General features: G+C 30.3%; 1 protein-coding gene across 1 annotated transcript in view; it reads right to left on the bottom strand.

The window, feature by feature from the left end:
- Positions 1-6,805: 6,805 nt before the first annotated feature.
- LOC124359132 (solute carrier family 23 member 2-like) overlaps positions 6,806-14,403 on the bottom strand; it is a 33,860-nt gene continuing 26,262 nt past the window's right edge. The window contains exons 9-12 of the mRNA XM_046811615.1: positions 13,748-13,895; positions 8,354-8,433; positions 7,346-7,487; positions 6,806-7,035 (exon numbers count right to left, since the gene is read on the bottom strand). Coding sequence (XP_046667571.1) covers positions 6,902-7,035; positions 7,346-7,487; positions 8,354-8,433; positions 13,748-13,895 — 504 coding nt within the window. The 3' untranslated portion in view covers positions 6,806-6,901. The remainder of the gene's footprint in view (positions 7,036-7,345; positions 7,488-8,353; positions 8,434-13,747; positions 13,896-14,403) is intronic.

Genomic DNA, 14,403 nt, shown 5'->3' with positions numbered 1-14,403 from the left:
TTTTTAAATGTTATATTATATGTTACACAAACTTTGAATTAAAAGACTTTTAATATACTGGATCAATAAATAATGTATGCCTATTCAATCTCTAAAAGTTTGTATACCCAAGTTTGAATGGTAACCACAAATTAAGCAGTAGAGCTACAATAAGAGGAGTTACATTACAATTTATTTCAGAAATAAACAAGATAAATTGTAATGTAACTCCTGTTATTATAGCTCTACTGCTTAACACATTCACTGCGGATGACAAAATTACCGGCGACAGAAAATGTGGGAATTTTTTTTGTTTTTTTACTTACCCAAAACGGAGTCAGAATAGCCGAAAGGGTTGTCCAAGGTATCCCGGAAGCTTTGTTGGCCGGAACGGTTGACGTTATGTCCGTGCCTAGTCTGCTCGTCATCCACATCGGGTGCCGGTCCCCGTGTTGTATGTGCTCGCAACGCACTAGGTTTCGGCATAAACACTCGCGAATTACATGTATATAGTACATGAATGACACATAGATAGTACATCAATTACATGTATTGGGGTGGGGTGGACCACTGGGGGTGGAGGACGCCGCCTTCACCGTCCCTAGAACTGTTCAAACTCGACTCATTGTCTTCATCAGATGAAAAATTATCGTCAATAACATTATCGTCTTCCTCCATTATGAGTACATACACTTACACAGTCAACAGACACTATAATGCACTCACACAATATTGAAAAGCATACACAACAAACGAAAATGGTGAACCAGCAACGAATCGCACCAACTGACTCACCGAAACAGGCACACCTCGCTATGAGTGTTACAGCCTTCTCGGGCAACTGCTCAGCTCACACTGAGGCAATATGAAAGCAGCTGCTGTATGCCGAGCTCACTCGTCCACCGCCCGTCGCGCCATTTTCGCATGACGAGCATGCTCGTCACCCGCAGTGAATGTGTTAATTTGTAGTTACCATTCAAACTTGGATATATAAACTTTTAGAGATTGAATAGGCGTACATTATTTACTGATCCAGTATATTAAAAGTCTTCTAATTCAAAGTTTGTGTAATATATAATGTAACATTTAAAGGTATATATATATATATATATATAAAGTAAATTATTTACAAACAATAACATTCAGTTTTTATATTGATAACAATGAAAAAGGTACCAGTTTTTGTGTTTTTATGATAAATTGGATTAAATTGCTATATTTGGATTAAATGTATGTATTTAAATGAGTTAAATGAGAATAGTACATGATCATCGGAAAACCAATGCTTGCCACCTCACAACTAACAAAGAATTGCCGGATATCCGGTTAGATGCCACATATAGTGTTAAGTATATTTTACGTTTTTTTATAATTTTGCAATATATCTTCATTATTTATGTTATATATGTTACTTATTTATGTTTTTAATCATGAGTTTAATGAGAATAGTACACGATCATCGGAAAACCAATGCTTGCTACCTCACAAACAACAAAAAATTGCCGGATATCCAGTAGATGCCACATATAGTGTTAAGTATATTTTACGTTTGTTATCATTTTGCAATAACCACAAATTATTGATATCATAGCATTCTTTAATTGACTGTTATGTGATTTTTTAAATTGAGCTAAAAGAGCGGTTTTTACCACAATGTAAGAAAAATGTAAAATCATATTAATATTAAAATTAAGTGCCAATTGTTTTTTTTTTTTTTTTATTAAATTTCAGCTTGGCCTTCCATTAATAATGTTTTCTATTTGTGAAATCTTAACTGGCAGTACTCTGCGAACATGAACATTTAATAAATACAGATTACATAAGGTTCAGTTTTAGTGCAGTCATTGAAGCGAAAAATACGGTCTTACCTCTGAATTTTTTTACTGTGAACCGATTTGCATGAAATTTTGGAATTAGGCTCATCTTACCCATAACTTCAAAAGTGAAAATGATCTGAACTCCGCTTATTATTTTTAAGGGGTGTAAACAACCCCTTAAGGTGAGTTAAACGGCCCTATACCGCCCATGTTAAATTGGTCTATTTGATGACCTGTTTCCTCAGAAACCAACAATGGTACAGGTTTCAAAATTTCACAGATTGTTTCTCATACCAATATAACATTGCTGAACTAGAATAAATATATTATGAAAATATTTTCATGAATTATAAAATTTTCTTTTAAATAGTATTTTTTTATAAAAAATTTTTAAAGATATATTTTTTAAATTTTATTTGTTAACATATTGAGATAATTCTAGTTCCATATCATCACCCAAGTATACTGAGAACATGGTAAAAATATCATCAAGATATGTCAAGTACTTTCTGAGATAATGGGGCATTTATACGTAAAAACATAGTTTTCGGTAAATTGGATTTAAACAAAGTATAACCTATATTGATACAGAAAAGTAAAAACTGCCCTACCTTAAAAAGCTTCAGGGTTATAATCCAGTAGGTTTGGGGCCTCTGTAACAAGGTTTGACCTTTTCTTGGCTAGTCTTGCTTCTTTTGTCGCATCTAGTAAAGCTTTTTCAGCTTTTCGCAGTCGCTCCTCGTCCAATTTTTTCATCGTTTCTACCGTGTTCTTCCCACAGTCATTAAGTCCAAGCTCATGTAATAACTTTAGCCTAGTAATATTGCCATCATTGAATGTACTGACAGTTTTATACACTCCTAACTCTAGTGTTAGCCTTCCTACAAATGTGTTTTTTGGTATTCTAGTCCATACGACGTTGTTAAAAGCCTCATTGACGTTCTGAGTTTTTCCATGTTATATATTAAGTTTTTCCATCTTCTTAGTAAGTCTGGGTTGGCTAGATGTCTAAAATCTGGTTTCAAAACTTCCATTACAGGTACAGGAATGGAGTTCTTAAGGCTGAATGTTGAGAGCTCCTTCTTATCTTCAGCTAGCCTGTACTTGCACCATGTTTTGGGCGGTGGAGGGCAAAGGCCATGACTTGGATTCTCATCTGTCGAAATCTTATGATAATAAATTGCCCATACAGCTCTTTTCATTTGATTTAGATCTGTGCAATTACCTCTTATGGCATTGCTGTAATAAGTTTGCAACTCATAAATTTTTTTGTCAGATAGCCTACTTCTTATCGACTTTCCATCGGACAACTCTTTACCTTTGTTGGAAGCTTTTGTGTTTCGCAGTCTTGATCCCATACGCTTTGCTACATGGTTTATGCACTCTAACTTAGACACTACTAAATCAGGATAAGGATTACTATCTACAACAGCTAAATAAGCCTTGGAGTCTCCATCACTCAACATCTCCTTATACCTAACACCTCGCTTGTTGATAGAATGGTTGAAAATGTCGTGCAAAACATAAAAAAAAAAAAATACTTTTAATTGTCAGAACATTATGATTGACCCATCAAAAATTTCGTAAAGCAATGTAGAATAATAATTCACCATAAAATAAAAAAAATATTTTTTTGCATATTTTACCGTTTAACTCACCTTAATGGAAAAATTGACATTGAGCCATTTTATCGCTAGAAAACATGTCTAATAGTAAGTGGTGAAATTGTAAAGTGTTTTCTAACACAATTACCTCATATTAAAATCATTTTCAACCCCTTGAAAATCTTACAACTCTTGCAAACAACCCCTAAATACAAAAAATCACAAAAAAATAGTTTGGTATGACATAAAAAGATGTAAGTATAGAGTAAGTAATATTTTATATTCTCTATAATAATTGTCAAATTTTTTACCCCCTTTCAACCCTTGAAAACTACCCCTTGATAAAAATTGTTATAACATTTTTTTTATAAAATGAAAAGGATTTAAATATTATTCCACACTCTCGAAAATGATTATCATATTCTTAAGCTTTTCTACCCTTGAAACTACCCCTAAATTAAAACAGTAAATATATATGATTACATATTTAAAAATAATTTAATTTAGAGTAAAAAATTGCCATTTATTGAATAAAATATTTACAAATTATATAAAATTGTACTATTATTATTAAAATATAATATTATTATTCATGACTTAATGTCGGAGTCGCTGTCACATTCAACATCTTCTGGCTGAATTGGATGGCTATTTTGGCAGTTATTTCCATTGCACGTTCCACAGGTACTATTACAAAACAGACCAACTTTTCTGCAGTTGCAAAAAATCATTTTCAGGAGTTCTTGTGGTGCGGGTGGATCTACAGACTTAAGTGGATTTAATAAACCGTCATTCATGAAAAAAAACTTACCAATACAGATACGCAATTAGTGAAAAGCTATTGGAAAAAAATCACTTCCACAAGTATTCTTTTGAAGATGCTTTTAAACCTTCTTCACCCTGTAAAGTAAGGTCAATTTTAATTTTCCTTGATTAATGAGCCATATTATGTATATATATATATATATATATATATATATATATATATATATATATATATATATATACATATACACACATTACAATAGTTTTGGGTTTCTATTACACTGCGTACTTTCACATTGCTCCAAATATTCACACCGAAATTTTCAGTTACTAAGTAAAAAAAAATATGATAAGTTTTTGGACCATAACTCCTTCAATTTTCATGCTATCACAATTTATAAAAAACCATTGTAAAGGTAACTAAGAGAGCTAGAACATTCTTCATTGCAATATACAGTAAAAAACCTTTTTCTAAAACGGTGAAGGGTTAAAGGGCTTAAAAGAGGCTGTGATTGCACTGCCACGCGCTCTTTAAACAATCATATCTCCGTCAATTTTTGTTTGACAGAAAAAACAAAAAACCAAATTGTTTGTCAGAAAAATACCTAAATTGTGTATCCTTACACTTTTATACGTATCTGTCATCATTTCTGAGATATTATGAAAAAAGATGGTTTTTGTTTAATTTGAATTTTTTTTTTAATCGTGACTTTTTTGATAAATATGTGTCCTGAAGCAGCCAAACTGATACAATATATCAAACTCTTCATAATAAAGTTAATTCTAGGCGGAATACGATTAATTTTAATTTTGGTGGAAATGGCACTTATGAAACCCATTGATTTAACACATTCGAGTCTACGCTCGAGCCAGACTCGAGCGCCATTGTTTAAACCACCGGCCGGCGCTCGAGCATGACTCGAGCACAGCTTGGCCGATTGATATACAGAGTTGCTCGAGTGACATTCGAGTGCTGTGCGCTGCATTAGAAAGCCAGCTTTGATGGTTAGTTCAGAAAAATTCTGCTAGGCGCTACTACGTCATACCCGCTTGAGGCTTTTGTTTATCCACTGACGTGGCCTGGCGCATCGTCAGTCTGTCTACGACAACAATAATTTTTTTGGCAATTAAAATTATTTGTGAATATGTATATAGTAAATGCCTTTAAAAAAATTGAAATTACTTGTTTTATTTATTCAAAAGTTAGTTTTCAGTAACACAAGACATGCAGGAGTTTTTATTTTTCTTCAATAAAGATAACTTTTGAAATAAAAAAAAATTAATTAGATATTATAGGAATACAGTTTTGCATATCAATTTAAAGAGGAAAGATAGAACTTTCAAGAAAATATAATATCATATACATAATATTTAACAGTTTTCTAAAAAAAAATCTGAAAACCAATTAATTTATGCAGACCAGGCTATAAAAACAGCAAATAGCAAGCCAGACTCCAATGTGTTAAAAGAAAAAAAATTAGATGCTCCTCTTATTTGCAATACAGCTCACTTATTTTACGTGCAAAAGACTTAATAGTGCTCATTTTAAAGCTTATTTCAAGCACTACAAAACCCTTTTTTATTAGAATGCCTAAAATGCATCTGCTCGCCGCTAGATGGCATTGACCACATCGATTAAATTTCAGACAAAATAAAAAAACTGCTTTAATCTTTAATATCTTGCTTAATATTGCACTTAGAATACTTTATAAAAAACCAAATTGTTCATTTTTTTACCTGCTACAATTTTGTTCTTTATAACATTTTCGATAAAACGTATATATTTGGAGATATTTGCAAAAAAACATGAAAAAAATTGAGAATTTTCAATTGCCAATAACTTGAAAAGTATTGGAATTTTCGAAAAAACTTTATAGATGATTTTTTGCTTAGATTAAAATTAGGCCTTTTATCGATATCCGAGGTTATTTTGAAAAAAATAAATTCACCCCCGAAAAGGGGTGGCAACCACCCCCAGGGTGGTTGCGGAGTTCAAATCATTTTCACTTTTGAATTTAAGGGTAAGATGAACCTAATTCCAAAATTGTATGCAATTCGGTTCACAGTAAAAAAATTCGGGGCAATAATGCTTCAATGACTGCACTATTTTTACCTTTCAGTTAAATAAGTAAGCAATGTAAGCTAGAGCCATTGGATAGTCTATAGTACAAGTTCAGTGAATTATCGACACTCAGTCTCTAAATAGTTCATTTACTTGTAATATAAAGCTCATTTAGTTGAACAATAAAAATTAGGAGTTATTCTATAACCCAAATCTTTCAGAAGCAACCCCATGTTTGAGTTAGTAGTCCACACTCTTTCAAATTTTAATTGAATGGACTTTTTTAATTTTTTGTGATAAGATATTTATAGTCGTCTTAATGTTACTCATATATATATACACACACAAAATTACCTTAAGATTGGTATTAGGAGTACAACTCAAGTGAAATGCTTTAGTGCCCTTTTGGTAGCAAAAAGTTAATAATAAATGAAAATGAGCTATCTATTTTGTTGCTGTACTGTTTAACAAGGCAGTGCCATTGAATACTGAGTAAATAAATATTTTGGGCTAAATGCTGTATATATGCCTATATTTATTTTATTTTATGGTGATTTAATTGTAATATATGAGACAAATATAATACATTGTTATATTTAATATTTACCAACGGACATACAATATAAATCAACTTAATATTTAAATTACTACATTAAATAATAATTCTGTTAAAACTATTCAGTTGAAAAGAAAGGAGATCTTTCAAGGGCACTACATATAAACTCCTCCCATGTCGGAAGACGGAAAATCTTCTTGTCTTCTTCTGATTGATATTTCCAGGGATGAGTTTTTCTATTGCTTATTCTCCCTGAAAAGACAAAAATTTAGTTTCCAGGCAATCAAGCATACAAATTGCTACATAACATAATAAATTAGCTAACAGAGGTAATAAGAAAAATATAAATTATTACTTGGTTTGGTGAATAAAAATGCCCTTATTCAGCCATTGTTTTGTAACAATACAAATTCTTATTGCGATGATAAAAAAATTAATTATAAATTATGACATTATAATAAAGATCTAGTCTATATATGTATATATATATATATATATATATATATATATATATATATATATACACCTGTTAAGTTTTTTAATAAGTGTCTACTCTACCAACCTGGGAGTAAGAGGTCTAAGAGACAGCCAAAGAGAGCCCCTACAAAAACTGAGGACGTGAAGAACTGACCGAGAAAGTCATCAAGCAGTTGCAGGCCTGTATCTATGTGAAAGTCAGGGTAAGATACCCACTTTGGTACGATCTGAATAACAAGTCAAACATGGTAATTATATATCAATAAGATTTAGAATAAATTATTATATTGTAAAGAAATATTAAAGTATAGTGTTATACTTTTTTTTTATAAAACGCTTAAAATTAAATTCTACATCAAAGAGTAATATTTAATAATCATCTAAAGCATAAAGCTTTTTTGTCAACTACAAATATTTTTTATTCGAGGTTTCACAGTCTTCCATTTTTATTAACTCTCAATGTTAATTTTTATTTAGTCTTGTACATATTGTAATGTTAATTTCTTTTAATCTTTTCTATATACCGAGGGGAACTTGCATATCTTGCCTACAATAAAATAAATCTATTCTATGTTTATTGTCTGATGTAAATATGTTTTAGTTGACCATTAAACAACAGCTTATTGTTTCATCTCAATAAAGATAAAATTTAAAATAGGCAGTGTTTTAAAACATTATTTTGTAAAATATTTGGAAACTTATATAAAAGTCATTATACAAATTTTTAAATGAAAAGATGCTAATCAGGTTTTGCAGATTTTCTTCAAACTTCAATTCCGTATAGAATTAATGTATAAAACGAAATATAATACAATATTACTTACATTAACATTATAATGTTAGCACTAATATTTGATAACAAGTGGTAACTTTTAGTATTTTAAAGTTTAGTGTTTAAAGCTTCAAAGTTATATTTTTTTAATAAAATTGTTTAAAAATTTGAAGTTTTACATCATTTATTAGATTTTAGTAAATTATCTTTTAGAATTTTCACATACTGTTCCTTATAATAATAATTTTTTAGTACATTTCAATGTGATTTTTTTAGAATATAATCCTTTAAACTAGAAATAATTAGAAACATTGAACATACCACACCAAGGAAAAGGGAAAATCCAACAATTGTACCATCTCTATGGGATGAGAAATTTACATATTTGAGTATAGATATTCCTGCAACATACATACACAAAGCACTTAGCAAGCATAGTTTCAAAAAATGCCATGCATACAGTACCTGCTCCAAATGGAGATTGTTACATATTATTTCCTTCCTCAGCAAATATGGAATTATATTGTACAGTCAATATTACGTCAAATAATAAACATTTAATTTCATTTATTTTTTACATAGGACATGTAATTTATCAATTATGCAGAATTTTATTTTCAAACATAGTTTTTGTATGGTCAGAAATATACAATATATTTAAAAGTTGTTTAATTGTATGAGGAAAAAAATACACAAAGGATAGCATTTTCTTTATAATTTATTTAACTAAACCTTTCACAAATCCAAAAAATTGCAAAATTAAATAAAAATATGTTTGTGAATTATTCAGATAAACTCTGTTTAGACCTAATATTTTCAGGAAATCATTCTTATATGTAACAAAATAATAATACATACCCCACCTTGAGGCAGTAATTAAATTTTTATAAGGATCCAAAGATACATTTCTGTGGAAATAGAAACATTTTAAAACAACCTCAAAAAAGAATTTTTCTTTAATGTTGATTATTTTGTATGATTAAATCTAATTCTGTGATAGTCTATATAAGCTAAAGAATACACAAACCATGAATACAACAGAAATGGAAATGGAAGCATCTATATTCATCAACTTTAAGACTAAACATGTCAAGATTAGTTCCAAACTAGCCACCATGGAGGAGCACCAAAATTAAGACAATTTATTTTTATTTTTTACTTAATTGTCTACTAACTGATATGTAAACTAAACTATCATACAATTTTATATATAGAAGGAGAAATAATTATGTTATTTAAAACAACAAAATTATTGAACATAATTTTTACTTAAATTTGAAAATTAAAATTTGTTGGTAGTAATTTTGTGCTTTATGAATTTTGAAATTTTTACTTTAAAAATCTGTTGAATAGTTTGGTCGGAATTATTTTTTAGTTATTTCCAGTATCTATGCATCACCGCTACCATGTCATTCCTCAAGGCATCAGCAGTCCTGGACTCTTGCGTAGCACAATACTTAAACACTGCTCAAATGAAGACAACGCTGTTAATAACTTCCACTGCACGCCTGTCCAAGTTTATAGCGATTGAAACATGGAATGCCAACCTAAATAAAACTATTTTATTTTATTAGTAACAGATTTTTGGCTTGATTATATACCAGTATTATACCTCTGGTATACAATGTTACTTTGGAATAAATTATCCACTAATGTTTATTCGGTGTTGGTTAAGAATATTTAATTATAAGTTTGCTAAAGCATAAGAAAGATGGTAAACATGTATTTCACACATACCATTGAATTCATTAGAAATGACAGTTGCATACGTATGAATTTAATAATTTTCTTTGTAATCAGGTAGAAATCAAACCTACCTGAAACAAAACTACCATTTGTTGCAGTGTTATTTTTTGTTTGCACCTGTATCATTTCTATCAAAAAACCAACATTAAAAAGCAGTCTTCCATCACATTTAACCACGCATATAGATACAAATTTTACACCTTATAGCGCTTGATACAACATTTTGAAAAATATCCCTATATTTTCATAGCGAGTAGCTTCCTGTACTTGCTAAATAGAGGGTGGTCATGATGTTTTCATGTAATTAAAAAAAAATATGTTTCTGTTGTCTACACAACATACTACTAATATCTTTATTAAACTATGACATAAAATTTATCTATGTGCATGAACGGGCTTATGCAATAAGACATGTAACAGATCAATATTGGTTCAATTTAAATTCAAACGATTCGCACTGAGAACGGTAAATGGAGATTGGAATGTAACGAGTGAGCAGTAATAAATGAAAACAAGGATGTTTTGAACATATTGGTTTGGGTTGGAGGCTAAAGAGCTGCTGGTTTCCCTTCATTTCCGGTTGTGGACCCTGTTGTGTAAGCTGTTAGAAAGATCTCGGTCTGATTCTTTCTTCTGAATACTGAGACTGCAAGGGAAAAACATGTTCAAATTCTATCTCTTACGCTATATGAAATCTTTAAATTCAATTGATAAAATCTCAAACCGTGATAATTGACTGTGTTTGAATGTATCTGGGGTGATGGAATAACAGTTAAATATCAAATTTTTTATTTAATTTCAAATTAGACTACGGAATATAAGTTTGGTGTGCACGTGCTGAGTGTGTATAATATATAGAATATCACAAGATGTTGGAAGTAGTGTATTCAACTAAAAATTGCTGATTTAAAGGCATTGTAAATGATTTATTTTCCTAGCAAGTGAAATCAGTTCTATGAAACTCAACTGGTATAATGGAGTAAATCTACAATTAGAAAACAGAGTGTTGTAGCAGTTGAAAACTACAGATGATTCTTACACACCTAATATAAAGTATATTACACAATACAAATAGTGAACTTTGTCATGTGACACAAACAATGTGGTGGGGATAAATATTCATAAATCACAATTAAGTTCTGATCTTTTTTATTATGATACAACAATATGGAACCATAAACATTAACACAGAATTCACACAGATCTGTGACATATGAGACAACAAGGGGCTATTAACAAAGTATTATAAAACAGATCTTCATCATAATTGAGTTTGTGAACATGATAACTGCCATATTAGATCTAGACTCAACTTCTTACAGAGACGGAAGTTACACATATCTTGAATGAGTTCGTTAACTAGTATCAATCAATACATAGTATAAATTAAAGTCCCTTTTTGTGTTGGTCTGTGCATCAATATTTTCAAACTACTCAACGGATTTTGATACGGTTTTACCTGTCAGCTTCGTTATAAACTAGGGCAGGTTTCTAGGTATCATGTATCAATATTTTATCATAGAAAATAGAGAAAAGTTTTTATAATGCGAAAATTTATATTTATTTAATAATTATAATATTTACAACATGTAATCCAACGTTAACTGAACCTAAGCAGCATTTTCCGTTTCTTTTGCCTTGAAAGAGTTAGCACTGAGTTGTTAACCTACTCTGTGAAATATTGTTGTTATGAATCAACCAGGAATTTTCTCATCTAACCTTATTATTTGCAGGTCTTATTACTTGCGGATGTTTACAACATCATTTTTATAACACCACCGGTTTAAGCTGTATAATTCAGTTTACAGCAATTAAAAAGAATTTTATTTTTCAATGCACCGAAACATGAGAGTTTGACATTACAACCAATGAAGTATTGCATATCTTTTATTGTTTAGCAAAAAGGTTTAAACATTGGAAAACCTTTCATCTTTTTACTTGAATATCACTCTATAATAATTATGTTAATTTAATCATGCAGGTGGAATCTGATAACATGTGTTTCAATCTATTATTTTGATTATTATATAAATAAATTATTTTCCATTCAGTGAATTAATGTTATGAAAATGTATTAATACATTACATGTTTGTAGAAGAATACTGGGATTAGTAAGCATTAACAACTCAAAACCATTATAAGCTTCATCTTCAACATTAACACAAGTGTTTGCGTAGGCGTATCCAGGGGTGGGTTTCGGGGGGTTATAAACCCCCCCCCCATTGATACAAATATTCAAGGTATATTTTAACCTGTGTTAAACTGAAAGTATACTTTTAGTCGGACAATGTAAGATAGTTCAGTTTTATTTATTTTTTTTTATATTTTAACTGTAATAGCTGATATATAGTAAACCAAAAGACTCATGTTTCGCAATGACGAGTCCGTCTGCGACCCGCGGGGGTTGACAAACATAATATAGACCTGACTTCAGGCAAGAGAGATAGTGAGCAATGGCCATGAACACCTGCCTACTAGTCGTCTCTTTGAATGGCTAATTTGTAATAGTCAACGTAGTTCTCATCACTTTCGTAGTTGGCACTAGTTGTGTATTAGTTACTTGTGTTATTAAAGAATACAGATAGTGGTAGTACTAACAAAAATAAAATATAAAAGTACAAAACCTCTAGATTACTGATTTTACCATTTCAAAATATTATAATACTTAAAAGTTTTACTAGCTGTTACTGTTATATACTTCTCCAGTACTGTTTCAACCAAAATTGTGTAAGATGTATACAAAATTAACAGCTTATCAAAACGTGTTTTATAGTTGACCTAACTATAAAAGTAAAATAAAGAAAATGTATGTAAAATATAAGCGTCTGTTAATTTCTAACTTTCTGATTAAGAAACTTTGGCTACAAAGAATTAATGATTTGTCTTTCAATATCTTTCATTGAAGACTTTAATCCAATTTTCACGTTACAATGTTTTTTAATACTTTTCATACTAGAAATTATAAGTTTTTCATGTTCAACATACTTGCTTCTACGAAACTGCTAAATAAAAACCAAATTTGTTACGTGTAAGTTTAACAAAAATATTGTCTATACCGTACCTCCTCTGTCAGACCTCTGGTTTAATGCCTGTAATAGTTGGTCTAAAACTGTAACCCAAAAGAATGTCTAATATGGCAATAGAGTCCTTGTTATCACTAGTATGATGACATTAAAATCACCTAAAAACAAAATAGATTTATATTTGTGAACGTTCATTAATTATAACGATAGTTACTAACCGATCGCTATAGTGTGTTTCTGTCACACTTGTGCATGAAAACCAAAAATTGCACAACTAAAGTAACGAAATATTGTGTTTTGTAAACTATATTTGACTTGAAGTTCATATTTTGTATGACTATATCTATTCATCGCCGAGCGTTTGCTGCGTCTATGCACATAGTTTACGTCAACCACTTAGCTGTGGTAAAAAATCACACAATTAAGAATTTTATTTCTTGAAATTTGTGTAATTGTATACACCAGAAATATATCATCTATAAAAATAAATGTCAATTTATGACCCAATATTTTTTATTAGGGATGACATTGTTTGAAATTAAAAAGCATTTAAATTTAAAATACATATAATTTAAGTAATGCAACTACACACCCATATTTTCAAGTTATATATAAGATATGTATCTTTAAAGCCCATATTGGAACATATATATATTGTAGGTAAAAGGTGGAGGATGTCTTTTCATTATTAAGATATAGAAATTTTCCCGAGCCTTTGTTATTCTCATTAATACAGCATCAAATTCTTTCGTGTTATCAGGCAGTCTCCAAAAGTGTACATTTTCACTTATGTCATAGCTGTTTTTGTAGAGCATAAAATAAGAATAATAATAATGCTTTCAGACAATGTTTGCGACAGTGGTATAGAGTTAATTACTAATATTAATAGTTTTTATTACATTTTAAAATACCAATTTAAATAGTATAGTACTGTATATGACTAACCTACAGAGACTAGAGCAGCATGAAGACAGAAGTGCAATGCAGTAAGGAATGAAATTGGAATTTTGGCAACAATGGAAGTGAGGCATGTGAAGTGAGAAAAGAAGATCATCATCAATGCTGCTAATTGTGTTGTGTTACGACTGACAATCTGCAACATAAGGGATATTGACTGATAAATGTTTCAACATGTAACTCTAAGGATGCAAAGGTTCTAGTAACTGTCTATGAGATTTGAGATACAAGAACACATGCAGATACTACAGTTGTGGCATGTCTCCAAGTCATGCTAACATTTCTGTTACAATTTAATCTTCTTCCGTTCCATAAGTAATAACTATTTATTTAATATTTATCAATATGAAACAAATATTGATGCATGGCTGGGTTGTGGCAAACAAACTGTTGTTTAACACCTTCACCGTAACACCAGTCTTGTACCGACTTTAGGACAGCGGGGATAGTAGCAGTGTGCATTCACTGCAGTCAATGTGTTAATGCACTTAGGATTTAAATATATAATTTATACTTACATTAGTAGTGTTGTAAAAGAAACAGAGCTATTAAAGAAGAAAGAAATTTTGTGACTAGTATTTTATTTATAACTCACTAATGAAATACTCTTATATAACTATATAAGATATAATATATAACATAAT

This window comes from Homalodisca vitripennis, chromosome 4 (assembly GCF_021130785.1).
Source record: "Homalodisca vitripennis isolate AUS2020 chromosome 4, UT_GWSS_2.1, whole genome shotgun sequence".
Classification (NCBI taxonomy): domain Eukaryota; kingdom Metazoa; phylum Arthropoda; class Insecta; order Hemiptera; family Cicadellidae; genus Homalodisca; species Homalodisca vitripennis.
This window is presented reverse-complemented; position numbering and strand designations above follow the sequence as displayed.